This window comes from Anomaloglossus baeobatrachus, chromosome 6 (assembly GCF_048569485.1).
Source record: "Anomaloglossus baeobatrachus isolate aAnoBae1 chromosome 6, aAnoBae1.hap1, whole genome shotgun sequence".
NCBI classification, from domain to species: Eukaryota; Metazoa; Chordata; class Amphibia; order Anura; family Aromobatidae; genus Anomaloglossus; species Anomaloglossus baeobatrachus.
Window position 1 is genome coordinate 265,477,168 of NC_134358.1, and position 23,697 is coordinate 265,500,864.

The window sequence follows — 23,697 nt, forward strand, 5'->3', positions numbered from 1 at the left end:
GGCACAATAGGGGACCAGGATGGGACACTGCATGTGTGTGTGTGATGGCACAATAGGGGACCAGGATGGGACACTGCATGTGTGTGTGATGGCACAATAGGGGACCAGGATGGGACACTGCGTGTGTGTGTGATGGCACAATAGGGGACCAGGATGGGACACTGCGTGTGTGTGTGATGGCACAATAGGGGACCAGGATGGGACACTGCATGTGTGTGTGTGATGGCACAATAGGGGACCAGGATGGGACACTGTGTGTGTGTGTGTGATGGCACAATAGGGGACCAGGATGGGACACTGCGTGTGTGTGTGTGATGGCACAATAGGGGACCAGGATGGGACACTGCGTGTGTGTGTGATGGCACAATAGGGGACCAGGATGGGACACTGCGTGTGTGTGTGATGGCACAATAGGGGACCAGGATGGAACACTGCGTGTGTGTGTGATGGCACAATAGGGGACCAGGATGGGACACTGCATGTGTGTGTGATGGCACAATAGGGGACCAGGATGGGACACTGCGTGTGTGTGTGATGGCAAAATAGGGGACCAGGATGGGACACTGCGTGTGTGTGTGATGGCACAAAATTATATATATATATATATATATAATTTTTTTTTTTTTATTTTTATTTTTTTTACAAGAAAATCTGCACGTTTGTTATAAGCAAAAAAAAAAAAGGTTCAAAATCAGTGATCCAAACGAGTAGAGGAAAAAATATGGTACCAATAAAAATGTCACTTTGTCCGCAATCAATGCGGCAGCCCATTCACCCAGCCGAGTTTGAGACCCCTGATATAGATTATACTGTTGGTTTAAGGACCACAGTTTTTTGAAAGACTACTAGGTGGAATTGGATGATAGATAGATAGATTTTGGAAGGCTCTGGATCATCTTTGGTATTAAAACTGAAGAAAAGGGAAAAAAACCTGTGAAAGCAGAGCAGACCTTAGTAATGAGTTACCAGTTCAGTATTACAAATGTCATTATCGACCTGTCAATAGCTGTCAGAGTTTCAAAGTGCTCTAGTGGGAAGGAGTAGAACAAGCTGCAGGTTACAAACACCTTTCGGGATGGTTTCATTTTTAATACATTTAGTGGGATGATAGAAGTCTGTCCAGGCCTTAGAGCCATGATAGACATCACAGGGTACGTGCAAGGCCCTGATGTCGGTCAACAGAACACCAGCTAATGGATTAAATTGGTGTGCAGGTCAGGGAGGGGATCGCTTCTCCTTTTTGCTATATATGACTTCTGATTTTGTAAGAATAGAGGTTTATGTAAGATTTTGTATGTTAACCTGCAATGATTCTCAAGAACGTCTTGCATGGAATGTCAAATCCAGATGAATCCATGGCATCAATTTTATTCATATTTTTACCCGTGAATAATAAACATACATCTGTAGGGTCAGGATATATGTAACTGCTTTTTTCTATCATGTACGCATGTATTGTTTTCTATGTATACTTTTATTATCACTTTAAATAGCAATTAAGAATTTGTCAGGGTGTCAAGCCACCAATACTATATAGGTTAGATTCAAAATCCCATCTATATAGTATAAGGTATCACTTGTAAACAATCTAGAAACTCAAATCTCTTAGACTAAAGGCCCAGTCACACACAATGACTTACCAGCGATCCCGAAAACGATGCGACCTGATAGGGATCGCAGGTAAGTCGCTGGCAGGTCGCAGGTGAGATGTCACACAGTCAGATCTTACCAGTGATGCAGGAACAATACAGGTCGCAGTAGCGACCTGTATAACGATCTCAGCAGTCACTGTGACCCTGTCACACAGTGTCAAACACAGCGATGTGTCCTGCCCAGCAAGACATCGCCTTTGAAGAAAATGGCCTGGACCATTCTGCAATGACCAGCGACCTCACAGCAGGGGCCTGATCGCTGGTAGCCGTCACACATAACGAGATCGCTAACTGGATTGCTATTGCGTCACGGAAACCATGACTCAGCAGCGATCTCGCTAGCGATCTCGTTATGTGTGACAGTACCTTTACAGGTATCCCGTGCTAAGAAGGTAAAATGACCACTCAAAGGTTCAAAAGAATGAAGTCTTTATTATAATAAATAACCCATAAAACCAGATAATATTAAAAAGGTGTCTCCAGTGTGCAGGGACGGACAATGGAAACTGCCAGCAAACAGCCTAAATACAATGAGCCCAATGTCATATACACACAAATAGAGTAGCACTGTACTATAGATATATATGGATCTAGCTCCGTAGTATTAGAAATAGATTATATTGTAATACCCTCAGGGTAATATACCTTATAAAGTGCAGAAGATCCCATGTCCCTGAGGCGCAATGCGCGTTTTGTTGTCCTTCTTCATGTACAGTGGGTACAGAAAGTATTCAGACCGCTTTTACATTTTTCCCTTTGTTTCATTGGTAAATTCAAAAAAGCTCTAATACTTTATAAGGGCTCCAACACACATCCTTTAAAACCACGCACGTGTGATACGGGCCGTTTTTCGGGTCCGTTTTCCGTTTTTTAGGTCCGGTTTTATGGTATGTGTGGCCAGCGTGTGTATCCCGTATGCTAACCGTATGTGCGTGTGGAATGTCCGTGTGTGCGTGAGTGAAATAGCTGATGTGTGTGTGTTGTCTGTGTAAAATGTTCCGTGTGTGTGTGTGATGCACAATGTCGTTGATACATGTCGGCAAACAGAGTTGCGCGATGAGAATCAACTCAGGTGAACTTCACCCAACTTCATTGTCATGCTGCGGCTCTCTGTGTGCCGCGTACTGATTAGCGGTCACCCGTGAAGGACTCACCGGTGACCGCTAATCCCCTGACTGAATTGAGCAGCCGTCTCTCATACTTACCGTTCCCCGATCTCCGGCGCGACGCTGCACGGCTGTTATAAAAACTTCGCCGGCTTTTACTATTTTGAAAAAGCCGGCCGCCCATTAATCAATCTCGTATTCCCTGCTTTACCCGCCCACCGGTGCCTGTGATTGGTTGCAGTCACACACACCCACCGCGCTGAGTGATAGCTGTCTCACTGCACCCAATCACAGCAGCCGGTGGGCGTGTCTATACTGTGCAGTAAAATAAATAAATAAATAATTAAAAAAAACGGCGTGCTGTCCCCCCCCCCCCCCATTTTAATACCAGCCAGATAAAGCCATACGGCTGAAGACTGGTATTCTCAGGATGGGGAGCCCCACGTTATGGGGAGCCCCCCAGCCTAACAATATCGGTCAGCAGCCGCCCAGAATTGCCACATACATTATATGCGACAGTTCTGGGACTGTACCCGGCTCTTCCCGATTTGCCCTGGTGCGTTGGCAAATCGGGGTAATAAGGAGTTATTGGCAGCCAATAGCTGCCAATAAGTCCTAGATTAATCATGTCAGGCGTCTCCCCGAGATTCCTTCCATGATTAATCATGGAAGGTGACATTTAAAAAAAAACACACACACCCGAAAAAATAATTTATTAGAAATAAAATACACTAACAAAGTCCCTCATCACCAATTTATTAACCCCGACAAAGCCCTCCATGTCCGGCGTAATCCATGGACCTCCAGCGTCGCTTCCAGCTCTGCTACATGCAGGTGACAGGAGCTGCAGAATACACCGCCGCTCCTGTCAGCTCCACGCAACAAATGAGGTGAGTAGCGCAATCAGCTGAGCTGACACTGAGATTACCCGCGGCCACCGCTGGATCCAGTGGTGGCCGCGAGTTACCTGACTGACAGCAGCTGATCGCGCTACTCACCTCATTTGTTGCGTGGAGCTGACAGGAGCGGCGGTGTATTCTACAGCTCCTGTCACCTGCATGTAGCAGAGCTGGAAGCGACGCTGGTGGTCCGTGGATTACGCCGGACATGGAGGGCTTTGTCGGGGTTAATAAATTGGTGATGAGGGACTTTGTTAGTGTTTTTTATTTCTAATAAATTATTTTTTCGGGTGTGTGTGTGTTTTTTAAATGTCACCTTCCGTGATTAATTTGTAAGTATCTCGGGGAGACGCCTGACATGATTAATCTAGGATTTAGTGGCAGCTATGGGCTGCCAATAACTCCTTATTACCCCGATTTGCCAACGCACCAGGGCAAATCGGGAAGAGCCGGGTACAGTCCCAGAACTGTCGCATATAATGTATGCGGCAATTCTGGGCGGCTGCTGACTGATATTGTTAGGCTGGGGGGCTCCCCATAACGTGGGGCTCCCCATCCTGAGAATACCAGCCTTCAGCCGTATGGCTTTATCTGGCTGGTATTAAAATGGGGGGGGACCGCACGCCGTTTTTTTAAATTATTTATTTATTTATTTTACTGCACAGTATAGACACGCCCACTGGCTGCTGTGATTGGGTGCAGTGAGACACCTGTCACTCAGCGTGGTGGGCGTGTGTGACTGCAACCAATCACAGGCGCCGGTGGGCGGGTAAAGCAGGGAATACGAGATTGATTAATGAGCGGCCGGCTTTTTCAAAATAGTAAAAGCCGGCGAAGTTTTTATAACAGCCGTGCAGCGCCGCGTCGGAGATCGGGGAACGGTAAGTATGAGAGGGGGGGGGGGGGAACTGACCGACAGACAGCTAGAGGGACAGATAAGACAGAGAGACCGACCGACAGACTGAGGGAGAGAACGAAACAGAAAAAGAAAAAAGACCGACATCACATGAAAAAAGCACAAAACGTACAGGGAGCAAACAGAGATGCGTCCGTGTCACTCGGACGTGCGCACAGACCCATTGACTTTCATTGGGTCCGTGCTGCGTGTTGCGTGCAGAAAACTGACATGCTGCCGTGCAAAACGCACACAGGTACGGATCACGGACACGGACAAACGGACATGCATCAAAAACGCACGTGGAGCTTTTATCATACAATAACATTGGTGCACGTTTGGCCGTGTCTCCAGTATACACGGAAACGGACCAAACACGCACGTGTTTCACGGATGTGTGTTTCAGGCCTAAAACAGTTCCTAATAGTGCAAGAGCTAGCTTATCGCATGCAGAGTACCAGCCTGCAGTCAAGGAGGTGCAGACTGCTGAAGAATCAAGCTGGCTGGCCCCTGATCCCATCTACTCTGGATGATTGATGTCCCTGATGGCAGAGCTTGATTGATATATACCCGCTCTACAGGGACACTAACCAAGCCAGACTGGCCATTAAGCTCTGCTTTAGGTAGTAATGGTGCAGAACAGTATGATAATGATGGCGGCTTTAGAGGCAAGAAAATGCCTGATAGGTTACAAAGGTCACGTAATATAAAATTTTCCATTAGAGAGAGTGCCAATAATTTCACCAAATCCAATGCTATAGCCACATCAGTAACCGGTGTCCCCTGGACGGGAGCCGTGAGAACCGCCATTTACCTGGCAGCATCCGCAACACTTCTCTTGCTTAACTGTCACATGTGCCGCAACAATGAAGCCGCAGATGCCATCAAATGAAAGGCCAAAGAACACCGATATGGTCACTGGACCAGGTCCGGCCAATCCATGTGCAATAACTCTACTTGCCATGTACTTATGGTTCTTATTTTTGTTAATACATCTTTCTTGTAACTTTGGGCAAGCTTTGTACTGCTTGTATTCTTATGAATTGGGACGACAGCCATTGTTAAGTTTACCGCCTGACAGTCGCACAGCTTGATTTGTATGGAACTGTTTTAATGTTATTCATGTTCCCATCTTTTAGTCCTAACGGCGCAGTAATGCTTGAAAGACTGGATACTCCCCTACTCACTAAATGGGCCCAAAGTGCTATATGTGATAGAGCTTATTGTCGAGGGACGTAGCGGAGATAGAAATATAAAATATACACGCAGCAGAGTGAAAAGATATTTTGACTGTAATTTCTATATTTGCATTTTCTCAGATGAATGTTGGACCCCTATGTAAGTGCAGCATTAAAGCTAGGCGGACTGGAATCCGGCACAGCATATATCCAGGAGAAGAGGTAATTAGCTTCCACCTGTCTTTATGGCAGCGGGTTTTAACTCCGTCCTCTCCACTGTTCTGCTCTAGCTGTAGTCTATTTTGTAGGCCATGTGTACACATTGAGTATTTTGTGAGTTTTTTGCTTTAGTAATTATAAACCAAAACCACAAGTGAAAAGTAAAATAGAAACACGTCATCACTTCTGCATTATTCACCCACTCCTAGTTTTGGCTTAGAAATATTAAAATACTGACCTAGTACTGAACGTTTGAAGGGGGCCTTTTAATTTAGGTTCACATCACAATTTTTTTATCCAGTTGAATCGTCCCATTAACCTGTACACCAAACGTGATGGTCTAGCAGGATGCTATAGGATACTTAAAGGGAATCTGTCAGCAGGTTTTTGCTATGTAATCTGAAGACAGCATGCTGTAAGGGCTAACATACAGATTACAGCCAGGCATCTATTATCACAAAGTGTGTTTTTGTTTACCTGCAATGTTAGTGTAGGCTTCAGTAGCTTTATCATTAGGAGACTCAGGAGCCCATGAGCTCAAGTCTGATTTCGCCCACTTCTGTGATTAGCGGCTTCTGTCTATGGAAATGTACACTGAAAGCCTCCTCTGGGTGGGGCAGTTGGTAAGCTCTGCTACATGGCAAAAACTAAAATCTTTGATTGTGTCTGAATAGCTGCAGGCAGTAATCTTGGTGATACCCATTGGATTCAGGATCTCTTTGCCTATATTATGCTGCTCTCAGAGGAGGTAGCAAAATCCTGCTGACAGATTCCCTTTAACTTATACTATCCTTTTCTCTTGGGCTATATTCTACAATTAAAATGATCTTTTCTGAAAATCAAGATCCTTTTGGAAGCTTTGCAAATGGAGGGCTCTCTGAAACATGAGACATCACATTAAATCTATGCTCCTGGTCCTGATCCTTTTCCAAATTAAAGGGGATGGACCTGTCATTAGTCATGCTGCCTGTACCTATGTTAGTGCACAATTATAGCCCAGTATGTTTTACTCTGAAGCACTGTGCCTTTTAGTACAGTCAAAATATAGTTTAAAGGGGTTGTCTGGTCTAAATCCATAAGTCTGGATTCACTGTGTGCCACTGCAGGCTATTGAATCCTGACATTGCACACACTACGCACTGGAAGGAATCGCCGGTGTCAGGGCCAGGAGCAGCGGTCAAGTTCTGCTTCATGCTGTCCATAGTTTTGGCAATACAAAGCTAATGACTTTAAATAAAAAATTTTACAGTAGGGAAGCCAACCATGATGTGAACAGACCGAATTGTCAGCAATGTGTATTCTCTGCCTTCTTAATTCTAGGTCAGTCCGGCCCTTTGCAGGGAATTGAACAAGTACCTTGCTTGCCTCGTAAGTAGGTGCTTGAAATATGCTGAAGAGACTTGAGAGCGCTATTATCTCAATTCTTGGATCCCATACTCTTTCAATAAAGCCCTTGACACAGTTCAGTATCTGTGTCCTCTCTTTTCATACATAAAAAGCATCTTCCATGTTAAATCCTCCCTGTGCGCCCATAATCTAGACAGGCCTATTGCCGGATCTCGGTGGCTGTTTTCAGCACCGGCACAATGAATATTTCACTAATAAGTAGTAAATTTACATGGGAAACTTGAAACATCAATAGCAGCTTGAGCTTTAAAATATTCAGCTTTTTTAATGACAAATTGCTGATAAATATGTAAATCCAGAAAGCTAATGTGAATCATTTGGGGGGGAGAAATACTCGTAGCCAAAAAAATGATTTTTATTTCTCAGATGCACCTTCGCATATTCCTGTGAACGTTACAACACTGGTAATACTGCCCCCCTCTAGCTGTACGAGAGTGACACATTATAGCAGCACTTTCCATGGCAACGAGCTGCGGCAGTCTATTTTACCGTGGGTTTTAATCCAAACCCCCGGTTTTAAAAAAATGTGTCCCAAGTGCCTTAAGATCTAAGAAGGGAATTAAGAGTAGGTGCGCGGCTGATTATCATATTTTTGTATACAGACTTAAGACTTTGAAAGTACAGAAATGTTATGCAAAGACTTACTAAAGGCAGATTATGCCTTTTCCTCATTATGCGGAGAAATAGCCATGTGTTCTGCTATGCTGTCATGGCGTTGTTGTGCATTAGTTTCTTGGCAAATGGTGACTTTCTCTTGTTGTTTCTGGCAGTTTATGAAATCATGCCGTCCTATGACAAACAACGCGGGACGGCTCTTCCACTACAGGATCACAGTGTCTCCACCGACAAACTTCTTAGTAAGTATTTCCAAAGTTGTTAGTTGTGAAACCTTTCCCTGTTTTTAGTATTTTTCCACCGTAACCGGTCTCTGGAAACATTCATATGTGCAGATTTGCTGCTGATTTTACCTAAGGTATCACTGTCTGAATTTGCTGCCTGTTTTCTGTGGCTTTCACCATGTGCATTGCAAAGGATGAAATCTGCAGTAAAATTTGCAGCATACAGTAAATTGACTTGCTGTGAATTTTCTGATTTTTGTCCCTGACATGGGGATGGGCTTAGATGAAATCGCATTCACTTTGCCGCTGTACTGCAGATTTTCCGCCTCCGAATTTAGATGGAAAATTTTCCTCCATAAGTGAACAGAACTACAAGTAAGAAAAAAATCTGATAGTCATGATCGCTCTTGTCACGTTTGCCTCTCAGTTTTTAGAGACCACTGCCCGCTTTTGGACTGGAGCCTCTCACCTGGCTCTCTACATTTAAATGGGTTTTGTATCTCTTAGTACTGAACTGGTTAAATGTCAGTTTTTCTCTAGCAACTTTTCCAGCTGCACGTACTTTGTAGTCACACCCTTCAGGTTTAAATAGTGGTGTTACCCCACAATCCCTACTGAAAATACAAAGTCATTTGGTCTCTGGCCGCCTTGGAGGAAGGTTATTCTGTTGAAGTTTCCTATTCTCAGGCTTTATCCTTTTGGTTGCTCTTTCCCCCCTGTTTGTCTTTACTTACCTTGTGTCTTGGTAGTGCAGCGGTGAGGTCTAGTGAACCCCACCTTCCCTTCACTAGTCAGAGCATTTATAGGGTCTTCTGAGGGTCTCAGGTTCCTGGTCGACAACAGTTGTGGAGACCATATAAGGACTGGCTAGGAGAGCAGGGACAGCTGCAGGTGAGGATAGGAGGTGTCCGAACTACCCCTCTCACTAATTCCATGGCCTCCCGCTGTTATTGTGTCCCTGGTGCCCCCTTTTGTTGTGTTTTTTTGTTGTGCGTCAGACGGACGTAGGTCAGAACGCCCCCTGCCACGCTTGCTACACCTGGCAAGCGTGACAGCTCTTTATGTTTCAAATCTCCAGTTATGACTTGTGCTCACAGCAGATCACATGGTACACGGAGGCTTTAAAGTGGCCCTATATACTGGCGCAAATGATCTGTTGGCTTATCTATGTACCAAGGAATACCCTTTAGAGACAATGCTTCATGGGGATAAAACCTCTGTTCATTTGTAGTCTGATATAGAAGGCCATAATAATTTTCTGTGGGATTCAGAGGGAATCTGTACTAGATGTGACTGATATATTGCATACTATTCCCATTATGGCCCAACTGGGGCAGTGGTCATATCATAATGGCCTTTGTATGGAAGCTGTCCGTCACTGCCATGGACGCTCTATTAATAGGGATGAGCAAGCACTACCATGGTTGGGTGATCAGTACTCGTTAAGAGCAGTTGGATGCATGGGCGTACCCAGGATCAAAACTAGGGGAGGGGCGGGGGCAAGCCACGGTCTTTCAGGTTGTAAAATACTAGAACGAAAAGGTGAATGAAACGAAAATTTTAAGAGAATTAAATGTAATTCTAGCAGTGCTGTATTAGCTATTACAATTATTTGCTTGCAAATAAATTTAGACTTTGATCCTGATTACATGTCTTATACTAATAAAATTTTTCTTGGGTTTGAAGAAAACTTGTTCAAAACTTTTGTTTCAATCCAGTCCTGATTTTCCTTGAAGAATTTCCGATGGATGCTCATCAAGCACAACCCAGTCAGTCTGTCCTCTCCCATTGTACTTCTGAGCCAGGTCTTTACCCTTCAAAGGGTACTAAAAGATCGTTCAACAGTAGCTGTCTCTCATATACATCTCATATACAGCCCCCCATAGGGCTGCCATCTTATATACAGCCCCTCCATAGGGCTCACATGATAGGAGCCCTATGATGGCTGTATCTTATATAAGCCCCCCCATAGGGCTCCCATATTCAGCCCCCCCATCATATACAACAGCTCCCCAGACCCCCAGACTGTCTGATTTAATATTTACCTTTCTTTTTACTTGTGGCAGCAGCTCAGCCTCCCAGCAGTCTCCCCAGATTGTGACTGTGCCGGCCGCTCTGCACTGTAGGACTCGACACAGCAGGGCGCAGAGGGATGATGTCAATGTCCTCACTGCAGTCCAGTCTCCGCTGTGCTGATTTGCAGTGCAGAGCGACCGGCAAGCACTGAGGACGGGATTTTACAGCTCCTATAGGAGCGGTTGCGGGAGTAGCGTTCAGCCTGTCCTGCGGTACTAGTGGGTGGCGGGTGCCGATGCACCATGCCGCCCTGTCCTCTCCTCACCACCTGCACTGCCTGACGCACCCGCTACCTGACAGAGACAGGTCATAATAGGTGCGTGCCCCCCCCCCTGCCCCTCGCTGGGTACGCCCATGGTTGGATGCTCAGATGGGGGCAACTCAAGTACCTGAGAATAATGGAAGTCAATGGTGAACTTGAGCATTTTTCTTGGCAAACTTCCGGAACAAATGTTAATGTTCCCCATTGACTTCTGTTATTCTCGGGTACATGAGTCGCCCCCATCCGAGCATCCAATTGCTCATTACAAGTACCGAGCACCTGAGCATGGTAGTGCTCACTCATCATTAGTTATTAGCTGTAGGACGGGTCTGATGGAAGTGACGCCTACCAAACTTATCCTGATTCATCTGCATATGCCTACCCTCCAAAATAAAAGTTCATTTTTGAAAGACAAACATGTTAATGTGGCACATTAAAAAGCTTTATAGAAATAGAGAATTGTGAATATGAACTCTAGAAGGGGAGGTTTGAAACCGTTTGGGAACTGAATAGGTTCCCTTTAAAAAACACCTGCCAGAAGTCACAATTCTAAATAAAATTGTTTCCCGAAATGTCATAATACAAACTGCTTACATTGTTAAGTAGATTTGAGACCTAATGAGGCTGTTGTACTTATTTAGAATTTCCATTTTTGGATTAATGCTATTTTTAATGCTGGGAAAAACTTTAAAAAAGGATTATACACCCATTCTGGCTTGAATTTTCAACGTACATCAGGTCTAAAGTAGATATTAATGAATGCAATTTGCATTGTGCAGTCTGGTGGAAGATCTACTTCGTCTTCTTAAAAAAGTGAAAAATCTTAATCTCCAAATCCTGCCATTAGATTTTGATTACAGGCCCAAACCCTGAGCCTGCCGCTCTATGATCGTATGACTGCTCGTAATGTTCTGGTTTCTCACCCATTCTCGCTAATTTACGCCACTGCATTCCCAAAGAGAATCTGGAATCTCACTGATCACTGTGGCAACTGCTCCTTATTTCTCACATTTTAGTTGTGATAACTCCCTATGTATATCATTGTTAACATTGTAGCTGCCTTCAGTCTGTGTTTATAGGTGAGTTAATTGGATAAACATAGCATACATTTCTAAGGCACTCCATCAAGAATCAGGCTAATGTGTCATGCTCCTAAAAAACTGGTTGTCACAGCCGAGGATAGAAGCTATACTGGTCACATAGGGCATTCCATTCTCTTTGTATTGTACTATCGCTAGGGAAAGGGGGAAGTGGTGACCCCTGAAAACAACATCTTGCAGCTCACCTTCACTTACCTCACCAACTATATACAGATTCTGCACCTGTCGCCAAGCAGGAATACCTCACACTAGGCAAACCCTGATCTGGGCCCTAAGTAAGGATGGAGGGTATGAGTGTTTGTCAACACCACTAATGCTAAGGGAGAATAAAGGAAACAGTACAGGGGAAGCACAAATGCTATCACCTGAGCCCAGCTAGATAGCAAAAGTCAAACACTTATTTTAGGAGCAGCTACCACAGAGGTCTTTGGAATAACAAGAGGAGACGACTGCTGCAGACCACAGTCAGGAACAACTATAAACTGCACCCAAACCACCCTCGAATGAGGTTTATAAAGGAAGTCAGAGGCTGACAACTGATAGGAAAAACTGACAGTTCCTATGGGTCATAGAGTCCGCTGGCTGCAGAAACTGGGAGCTGTCAGATAACAACACGTATTGTAATCTCTGGAATCTTCTAGCACTCGCTGCCACTGGATTGTCATCCAGCCGTGACACCTCCATGACAGGCCGTGACAAATCTGTGACACTGGTGCAGCCCATCGAACAATGTCAGCCTATGGTGAACCGATAATTAATGAGTCGTTATTTAAGACTAGCTTTTTTCAAATTGGCAATGTCAAAACATTTTTTATAAAATATAACTTATATAATTTATTAATATGATTATTTCACAATTAATTGCTCAAGCTAGGAAAAGTGATTAAAATATAGGCAGCATTGTCTCCCGTTTTTCAAGACAGAGACTTGCCTATCCAGTTATATTAGCCAGTATATCTTTGTTACTTTCCGGGTTAGGCTGCTTTCACACCTCCGGTTTCTGCAATGCGGCACACTCCGGCACTTTGCAGGAAAATCGCAACCGGTTTTTTTTGCTGCCGGTTGCGTTTTTTCTGCATAGACTTTAATTAGTGCCGCATTGTGCCGCATGGCCTTGCGTTCCATCCGTTTTTTGCCGCATGCGGCAGATTTAGCCGATGCGGCGGCCGGATGGAACGTTGCCTAGCACGTTTTTTCGTGCGGCAAAAAAAAACCGCATCGCGCCGCATTCGGCCGATGCGGCGCATTTTTCAATGCATGCCTATGGCGGCCGGATGCGGCGCGATGCGTCAAAAACCGCATCCGGCCGCCGCATGCGGTTTTTGCCACTGCGCATGCTCAGTAGCATGCCGCAAGCGGCAAAAACCGGACGGGCCGCAAGGGAAAAACTTATGCAAAGGATGCGGTGTTTTCACCGCATCCGTTGCATAGCTTGCACAGCCGGATTGAGCCGCACAGCTCAAGCCGGATGTGTGAAAGCAGCCTTATTTGGCCATCTGGCTGTGATCAAACACACTTTGAAGCTTTATCATGCGGTCTTAGTGCTGTAATAAATTTCTCACACAGTTCAATTCAGATGAAGTATAGACGCACTGCCTGAGCAGACTGTACATTGCATTTGAGTCACCCAGCTGATACAACTAATGGACTTTACTGCATTCCATAGAACCCTCCAACAGGTTTCACTGCTATGTGATGTCCTCTGGGCTTCTGGGACTATAGCATAATGATGCTGCACAGCAGGGGGTGGTGGTCATTAATTGTTTATAAAAAAAACCTTTTTTTATTTAATTTACAGATACATTTTAGGATTTGTTAATTGGTTCTTCAACAGATAACAGGACAAGTAAGTAATTATGCTTGTCATTTAAAGGGTTAATCCCATATCCATATAGATGGTTGCTGTTGGATTGTGCTTGAAGAAAGCACCACATTTGCAATGTAGTATTTATTAAAATGTTTAGCTGTTTTTGAGAACACTTTTTCTTTTTGTTTACGGCTTGTTGCCTTGGCAACCAACCACTTCTGCTGTTTAGCTTGTGAACACTACACTGAAGCGGATTGATCCAAGCAGAGGAAAAGAATTTCCAGCACCCAATGGATTGGATTGGGACTAAGAGCGGTGCACGCTCAAAACGCGTACCACCTACCATACCCCACATCTCCAAGGGCATTTTTATGCTCTGCATGTGACTCCTGTAATTTTAATGCATATCCAATAAAGAGAACTTTTTTGTATTATATTATCTGGACGTGGGTGCTGGCAATTCTTTTCCTCTGCTTGGATTCTTCAGCCCGGCCGGCATATCTTCCGTGCACCTGTCCCTCATTCAATTCTCCACGTGGATCGGGTGAGCTGAATTTCTTTCTTTACTGAAGCTGATTGGTATGATTAAATAACAGTGTGCTCCAAATATCCCGCCAGCTTTAAAGCAATAAAAAAAGCTTGTAAGCACTGTGCACGTTCGGCCACCAGTCCTAGACAGCAGTGGTGGCCGGACACCTAAGCAATGAGCACTAAACAAAACACAAGTGTTGATATCTCAAGAATGGCAGCATTTTTTTTTTTTTTTTAGTAAACTGCAAAAGTGGTTGTTTTTACAAGCCCTATCCAACAATACCCATCTATGAGGATGGGAATAACCCTTTAATTGACTAGTAAGCTACATATGACAGGGCTGTTTTCTACACTGAAATCCATTCTTCTTGGCACGCATCCTCCATAGATCACCTTGGAAGCTGGTAGCCATTAGTATTGCTTAGCGGACCGGCAATGTCTTCATATTAATTTCATAGGAGAGAAAAATGATGATCGAATCCTATTAAGAAAATGGACTACTTACTTCCAGTCCTATATAATAGGTGTCTGCTCTAGACATTATTGTGCCCTATAGATATGCTAATGGATGGACTGGTCCCTGTCTGTATTCTAAGTGGTATATAATAATGTAGGAGTCTGCGAGGGATCCAGTGACATTTCAGCCGCCGTCCTGTATTTGAATGCAGAGCGACGGCCGGGACAGTGTGCGCCGTGTTTAAGGCCTCCGATGCTTCCAGGGTAATGGATGTCTTTACCTCATATTCCCCAATATAAATGTAATCAAGCGCTGAGAGTTATGGCTTCCCTCCCACACAGCGGCAACACTGCGATGTCTTCAGGGTTTTATTTAGTTGCTGATGCAGTGGAAAGGCTTTTCCTCCTGACTTTGGCTTCTGATGCTCAATCCTATTGTGAATTATGAGCTACACGGAGTATTTTTTTGCATGCATCAATGGAGTTAAATTCCCCACGTTCAGTGCAAAATTTAACAGGTTTCTTGAGTGAGCATAAAAAGAGATTGATGAATTCCGCCCTGCCTTTATTTTTTCTCTTCGTGTTGATTTGTGTGTTGTCTGCAAATTGGCAACTGAAATGAACTTTCCCAATTATCTCCTGTTTTGTTTGCGCACTAATTTATTCGCCCGTCCCTACTAATGGTTTGCTGATATATAGAGTGCAGGTTGAAGCGAAATTGGAATTTGTGGACAAGGTTTGATTTTGCTGTTGCTGCTCCTTAATTAACCTTTCTGCTGCCTGGAGGCAGACGTTGGCAGCAGACGGACTCCACATTAGAAGATTCTGACGGTCACTTGCTCCTTTCTCTTGATCCTTGGCCCAAAGTCTGGGCATCCAGATCACCTGGAAGAACGCCTGATACTTTTATGGATGCATTAAGCATAAACATTGTGCGCTGGAAGCAACTGATTAACATGTTTTCTACTTCTTTACCTTTCCACTTAGACAGAGTCTTGCCAAGGAAGTGTCACTTCTCAGACACCCTGAGTAATGAACACCAAAGACCACAAAATGGCTTTATCACAATCTGACGTTTTCTGCCTTTTATTGCAGACTGACCGGCCAACTGTTATAGAGTACGACGACCATGAATACATCTTTGAAGGCTTTTCTATGTTCTCGCATTCTCCACTCACAAACGTAAGTCACCGATCTGTTGCTGAATTTCATATATATGTGTATAATTGTTTAAATCTAATGGCACAATGGAGGGAGAGGGGACAGTTTGCTGAAAAGGTCAGTTACTGTCAATGGAATTCTGCTGCTTTTGTAAAGGGAAGGTGTCACCGAATGTTTATAATACTCACCTAACGGTCGGTGCGGTGCAGACTGGTCGGATGGGCATCTCTGTTCTCCGAGTCCGCGCCTCCTCTTTCGGCCATCTTTGTCTTTCTTCTGAAGCTAGTGTGGATGACGCATTCTATGTTATCTACGCTAGCTGACATTGAGGTCCCGCGCAGGCGCACTACAATACTTTCATCTGCTCTGCTGAGGACAGATCAAAGTGCCTGCGTTTGACCTCAATGTCGGCTTGTGTGTATGACATAGAACAAATCATCCACACTAGCTTCAAAAGAAGGACAAAGATGGCCGAAAGAGGATACACAGACCCGGAGAATGGAGACGCCCATCCGACCAGTCTGCACCGCACCGACCGTTAGGTGAGTATTATAAACATCCGGTGACAGGTTCCCTTTAAAGGAGACCAGGAGTAGGCTGTACTCCAGTTTGTGCTCAGACTACTCAATGTTGCTAGATCCAATAATAGAAATCAGAACTTTGGATCCATCCACTTGTGATCCTTAAACAAATGAGTACATGACCTACTCAAAGTCTGCTTTTTTCAATTGTGTGCCTGCTCCTCTTTCACGCCTCAGTAAACTGCGGGTGAAGATGAAGAGGTCCAGTGCTCCATTGCTTTCAAGGGTTCAAAACGCATCTGCCAGAAGATGAAATCTATGGTCATATGGTGCCCTGCTTTCTTATTCAACTATTGTTTAATTGATTTTGTTAAGTGTCTTAAAGCGCCACTCTAGCTGTGTTCTTTTTTTCATTGCACACTTGGAGTGGCGCCTTAAATATAAGTCTTCTGACCTCTGTTATACCCTCACCAACCAGAGGCTTCAGTTTTTAAATTTGCCTCTCCAATTGGTCTCCGGCGATTTGTGTCCTGCCTGTAGTTCTAGTGTTTCATGGAGCACTCGGATTGTCGCAACTTAATAGATTTCTATGAGAGCCTCATTCTGGCTCTCGTAGACTTGCATTGAGAGTTTGTGATGTAACTTCTGACTTTCGGCTGGTCAAAACTTACTATCACAAGATAGCTTATCGGGACCGGAGCGGCGTTGGTAAAGGTGAAGCCATTGGAAGGTGATTATATGACAGGAGACTTTAAATTTAGAGCATCACTTCAGCACTGAAAAAACAAAACGAACACTGGAGTGGTGCTTTAAAGAAAACCTGATAGATGAGATACATGCTGACTATCCCACAGGCAGCATGGTCAGGTATGTTTGACCCTAATGTGCTGCAGCAATTTAGAGAAAACCATACTATAGTAGCCACCAGGGACCAAACTGCTTTAGCTTACTTTGACAGACCTCTGTCTACATGTACACATAGGAAGAGACCTGTCAACCCACGGCAGTGGGCAGAGAGAAGCTAGTACCTAATACATGCAGCCCAAGCCATGGGCAGCATGAATTAGCTATCAGGTTCACAGAGGTTGGCCCTGACAGAGGTTGGCCCTGACAGAGGTTGGCCCTGACAGAGGTTGGCCCTGACAGAGGTTGGCCCTGACAGAGGTTGGCCCTGACAGAGGTTGGCCCTGACAGAGGTTGGCCCTGACAGAGGTTGGCCCTGACAGAGGTTGGCCCTGACAGAGGTTGGCCCTGACAGAGGTTGATCTTCACAGTGGTTGATCTTCACTTAGGGATCAGATTACAGTTGCTGCCTATACAAGGCTATAGAGAGGGTTGAGGTAATTAGCTAGAGAAGGAGAAAATCAGAGACACAAAAAGAGAAGCTGCTATAGTGTGTAATGAGTATAGGCTGCAAAAGGAAATCTAGTAGCCTAAATGCTGTTATTCTTCATGTACTCACAAGACTTATTGTGAGAAAACATCTTTAGGCTACGTTTTACAGTACCTGCAGAAGCTGAGATTTCAGAAATCTCATGCACATGTTTGTCTTTTTCCTGACTGAATTGAGCCATGCAGCATTAATTCTGCATTCATTCTGGTAACTGAACTTGCAGAACCTATGTATATTCCTCAGTCCGGTGGCGATCCACAGACTATTCCTCAGTCTGGTGCCAGTCCACAGGCTATTCCTCAGTCCGGTGCCAATCCACAGACTATTCCTCAGTCCGGTGCCAATCCACAGACTATTCCTCAGTCCGGTGCCAATCCACAGACTATTCCTCAGTCCGGTGCCAATCCACAGACTATTCCTCAGTCCGGTGCCAATCCACAGACTATTCCTCAGTCCGGTGCCAATCCACAGACTATTCCTCAGTCTGGTGCCAGTCCACAGGCTATTCCTCAGTCCGATGCCAATCCACAGACTATTCCTCAGTCCGGTGCCAGTCCACAGGCTATTCCTCAGTCCGGTGCCAATCCACAGACTATTCCTCAGTCCGGTGCCAATCCACAGACTATTCCTCAGTCCGGTGCCAATCCACAGACTATTCCTCAGTCCGGTGCCAATCCACAGACTATTCCTCAGTCCGGTGCCAATCCACAGACTATTCCTCAGTCCGGTGCCAATCCACAGACTATTCCTCAGTCTGGTGCCAGTCCACAGGCTATTCCTCAGTCCGGTGCCAATCCACAGACTACGCCTCAGTCCGGTGCCAGTCCACAGACTATTCCTCAGTCCGGTGTCAGTCCACAGACTACGCCTCAGTCCGGTGCCAGTCCACAGGCTATCCCTCAGTCCGGTGCCAGTCCACAGATTATTCCTCAGTCCGGTGCCAGTCAACAGGCTATCCCTCAGTCCGGTGTCAGTCCACAGGCTATTCCTCAGTCCGGTGCCAGTCCACAGACTATTCCTCAGTCCGGTGCCAGTCCACAGACTATTCCTCAGTCCGGTGCCAGTCCACAGGCTATTCCTCAGTCCGGTGCCAGTCCACAGGCTATTCCTCAGTTCGGTGCCAGTCCACAGGCTATTCCTCAGTCCGGTGCCAGTCCACAGGCTATTCCTCAGTCCGGTGCCAGTCCACAGGCTATCCCTCAGTCCGGTGCCAGTCCACAGGCTATTCCTCAGTCCGGTGCCAGTCCACAGACTATTCCTCAGTCCGGTGCCAGTCCACAGACTATTCCTCAGTCCGGTGCCAGTCCACAGGCTATCCCTCAGTCCGGTGCCAGTCCACAGACTATTCCTCAGTCAGATGTTCACAACTTGATGTCATTGATGCTCTCTCCATGTCGTTGTAAGAAATTGATAACCAGCTGAAAATGAGTCATTTTTTTTTATTTCTCATTATTTTTCTCAGTTGTTTGCAAACAAGAAATTTTCAGTTCTGATGATCCTGCCCAATTTAATGATTTGTGTTTCTTGATTTTTCTTTTTTATTGCTGTTGTTTCTCTTCCGTTTCTATTTTAATTTTTAAAGGCAGAGCAATTAATTTCCGTATTTGTTGCAGTTATGAAATCACTTTAGAAACAATCTCTTTATTTTTATACCTCCTGGTAATTATTATCTTTTTCATCTCTTTGTTGACTATGAATTGTTTAGTGTTTCTGTAGCTAATGTAAGACATATCTCTACTTTGTTTGGCAATTTGTCGTTTAGATAAACCATCCATATTAGTATTTACGGCTGCAAAATGAACTTGTACGTTACAGTTTTTGTAATGAAAACTTAAATTAGTTCCGGTTTTATGGTCCCCATTAAAATCAACATAAAAAAAATGTATGGCTTCTAGTTACAACAAATCATAAGGGAACCTGTCAGCTGATGCATGCTGTCTGAACACCACGCAGCATGAACCAGGGACTATGACTAGCCTAGAGATGGGTTCCTAGTGGCTTCTCCCCACCCATGACAGGTCTTCCCGATGGAAACATAGGGATTGACCTGTCAGTCATGGAAGGAGCCCAAGTAGAAGCCACTAGGGACCTGCTTCAGGACTAGTCATCCGATGCGCATAGTCCCCTGGCCACATTTTCAAAGTATGTTTTCTCTGAAAGCCAGAAGAAAAAAAAATCAGTACATGGCGGAAATAATACAGTCGGTCTCTGATTCATGTGGCCTGTGGGTCAGAAATTGTGATCTTCTGAAAACTTCTTCATGAAATATTTTGCTACGTTTGTAGATGAGGAACAACACTATTTCTGGCCATTATTTGACTTGATCTCTACATTTCAGTTGTCTCTAACCTAGTGCGTGAAGACCAGCTGCTGTGGTGTCTCTGGCAATGCACTCACAGACAGTGAGGTAGTCTTTCCTGTCTCCGTGTAGTGTACACACAGGCGTATCTGCAGCCTGGAGGACGATATACCTACATCATTACTGAACAGATCTATGAATTCAGCTCTGAGATGCACTGAAACCCTTACTAGAAAGCTGCTTGTGTGTTTTTCCACCTCTGTGAGTGTAAAGGGGAAACATTTCACCTCATGGAGTAACATGCTGGTGTAAGGAGACTAAGGCTATGTGCGCACGTTGCGTACTGTCCCTACAGAAATTTCTGCAGCGATTTGAACAGCACACGTGCGCTTCAAATCGCTGCAGAAAGAGTCCGTAATGGAAAAAAAAGCCGATTCCATGCGCTCTGCCTGCAGCCCCTCCCATAGACAGAGCGGGTGATGCAGGCAAAGCGCAGGAAAGTAGTGACATGTCTCTTCTTAGAACGCACGCTTCGGGTAGCAGCCGAAGCGCTGCGCTCTAATACGCCACGTGCGCACGTCTCCTGCATAATCTTCATAGATTATGCAGGGGACGCAGGACGCATGCAGTTACGCTGCGTGCGGTGCAGATCGCAGCGTAACTGCATGCAAATACGCAACGTGCGCACATAGCCTTATAGTCCACCTCTGTAGTATAATCTCACTATGCATGCTCCTCCCCTCATCATAGACAGTAATATAATCTGTAAGGCTGGTTTCACACTACGTTTATTTAACATCCGTCCTTAACGTTATTTTAGCGGAAATACGGATCCTGCTTTTACAGCAAATAACGTATGCAAACGCATCTGTTATTTTGCAGGATTCTGCACTGGATGTTTAGGGGCGGGCATTGGAGTCATGTGATCGGGAGTGAGGGGAACTAGACTGGGAGCCGGCTTCTGACAGCTGCAGACGCTGGTAACCAAGGTAAACATCGGCCTTGGATACCCGATATTTATCTTGGTTACGAGTGTCTGCAGCTGCTAGGAGCAGGGCTGCCTGCACACGTAACCAACGTAAACATCGGGTAACTAAGAGAAGTGGTTACGCGATATTTACCTTGGTTACGAGTGTCCGCAGCTCTCAGGTGGGAGAGAGAGGAAGGGGGAAAGACAGAGATAGAGAGAGAGGGGGAGAGGGAGGGAGGAGGAGAGAGAGACAGATCACGCGAGACTGGTTCTGGGCATGCTCAGTACTTTCTGGGCATGCTCAGTACAAAAGCAGGATCCTGTCTATCAGCATGCCAGCGTTCACCTGCGTTTGCGTGCTGTTTAGTCAGGATCCAGCAATTTGCAGTATTTGGAAGCAGCTCAAAAACGCTACAAGTAGCGTTTTTGAAACATGTTAAAAAACTGCAAGTCACTGGATCCTCACTATAACGCACGCAAACGCAGGTGAACGGATGTTAACGCGAGTCCATTGCAAATGCATTGAAATGAAAACGCATTTGCACTGGATCCGTACTTCCGCTAAAATAACGTTTTCAACGGATGTTAAAAAGACGTAGTGTGAAACCAGCCTAACCTGATACTTCCATATACTTGATCAAGATAGATTTCAACTATTTTTCAGGGGGGCAGCTCATAAGTGGAAAATGAAGCATAGCTTATAGTTTTACTTTACAGTATATCACAAAAGTGAGTACGCCCTTCAATGGAAATTATTATTACTCCAAGATCTATTGATTAAAATGAACTTTGTTTGTGGTAAAACTCCTTTAAAGGGAATCTGTCACCAGGTTTTTGCCACCTAATCTGAGAGCAGCTTAATGTAGAGCAGAGATCCTGATTCCAGTGATGTGTCACTTACTGGACTGCTTAGTGAAGTTTTGATAAAATCACTGTTTAATCAGAAGTAGATTATTATTATTAGAGGACTACTTGGCATGCTGCTAGGTAGTCCAGCATATTCATGATCATGAGCTCTGTATAACTGCTAGATCTGCCGCAGAGAAAACAGCGATTTTATTAAAATGGCAGCAAACAGCTCCTTAAGTAACACATCACTGGAATCAGGGTCTCTGTCTCTACATTATGCTGCTCTCAGATGGGGTAGCAAAAACCTGGTGATAGATTCCCTTTCAGTCAGAAATCTCATAGAACATTCAGGAGAACCCTGGTGAAATGCCTTAAAGTGAACCTGTCACATTGGCCTCTATAAGCACAAACATAAGGTTTATTTTTAATAGTCTTTTTGCTAAATTGTATTTTTTATTTTCAATTCAATGCATTAAAAAAACCATCATAGAATAATACACATGATGAGCAGTGTAGTTCACGCCAATCTTATCTTGGTGATGAGATGTGCTGGAGTCAGGTGTTTCTGGTTTATGAGGAAACGTGGTGTGTTCCTCCCCACAAATCCTATTCTAGTCTCTGCTGGAGTATGATTTGTGGCTTAATGAATGCTGCTGCTCATCATGAGCGTGACAAGTGGCAGTCGCCATACCCCCTCTTACCCACGCTTTGCCTACTTTGTTGCAGCTGGATTCAACTTTTCAAAGCTTTTTAATCCAGGTTGGTCTAAAAGCTTTAAAGGGAACCTGTGAGGTGCATTATGCACCCGGGAACCATGAGCAGTTCTGGGTGCATATTGCTAATCCCTGCCTAACTGTCCCTGTATAAACTAGCATAGATAAAGAGATCTTTAGAAAAAGTATTTCTTCATCGTTCCTTATGGGAGACCCAAACTATGGGTGTATAGCTTCTGCCTCCGGAGGACACACAAAGTACTACACTCAAACGTGTATCTCCTCCCTCCGGGCTATATACACCCCCTGGATGACAATCTAACCAGTTCAATGCTTTGTGTTTCAGGAGGTCACACACACACATGCATTCTCTGATTTTTTCATTTTTATTTTTTGATTTTAAAGATTTGGAAGAAAAGCGGGTCCAGTCTGGACTCCCGGCATGTCCCTTCTCACCCCACTGTGTCGGCGGTGCTGTTAAGGTTGACTTTACAAGGCTGGAGCCTTCACATGCCGCGCTCCTTCACATCCTCTGAGAGGCTCTGGGTTGAAGTGGGAGCCGTCACGGTCCTCTCTGCTTGCAGAAGACCGGTCTCCATCCGCAGCCCTGTCTGGTTCCTGCTGGAAGGAGCGTTTAACCCCCCTCAGGGACTGGCCCTGCGTCTCAAAGCTAAGTATTGAGACGTTTTTCAGGGGTCCCGGGTACTTTTATTAGGGGGAAAGTATGTTTTTTTATGTTTACTGTAAATTCCGGCCGGTTCTGGGGGTTTCCCCTGAGAACCGCGCCGAAGGTGCCTGCTCGTCGGCCGCATGTTAAAATCTAGGCCCCGGCTTCTGTTTGGGCCTAGTTTCGGTTTCATCTCCTCTGCATGTCATGCATACAGATGCATAGCATGGCGCCGCCCACCGGCCGGCCAGCAGAGGGGAGGGCACTCCTCTCTGGGGAGATGTTCCCTCCCCTGTATCTCTTCCTGGCCCTCCGTTTTCCCGCTCTTGGGCTAATACCCGCCCCCCCTCCTCCTTCCAGCGCCATTTTGTCAGCGTTCTTACACTGGACGGCGCTGGATGCTGCAGCTGCTGCTGTTTAGGAAGGCTGACGCTTCACTGGGGCTCTGAGCTGTGGAATCCGGAGGGCACACATACAGCGGTCTGGTAAGCCACAACCTCTGGTTGTGGGCTTTTTATTATACACTCTCAGGGCATTCTACAGGAGTGTATTCTTGCTGCAGAGCTTCCACCTCAGCAGCATGTCTGTCACCCGGAGCAAGGCTGCAAACATGTACGCTATATGCACTGCATGTAAGCGCATTCTGCCAGAGCCAAGCACATACCCACATTGTGATGCCTGTGCTAACATGGTTGTG

The 23,697-nt window shown here is 45.2% G+C and overlaps 1 protein-coding gene across 2 annotated transcripts in view; it reads left to right on the forward strand.

Moving 5' to 3' along the window:
• DROSHA (drosha ribonuclease III) overlaps positions 1-23,697 on the forward strand; it is a 390,676-nt gene that overhangs the window by 59,822 nt on the left and 307,157 nt on the right. For both annotated transcript variants that reach the window (XM_075314852.1, XM_075314853.1), the window contains exons 7-9: positions 5,872-5,952; positions 8,127-8,213; positions 15,523-15,609. In XM_075314852.1, the coding sequence (XP_075170967.1) occupies positions 5,872-5,952; positions 8,127-8,213; positions 15,523-15,609 (255 nt within the window). The remainder of the gene's footprint in view (positions 1-5,871; positions 5,953-8,126; positions 8,214-15,522; positions 15,610-23,697) is intronic.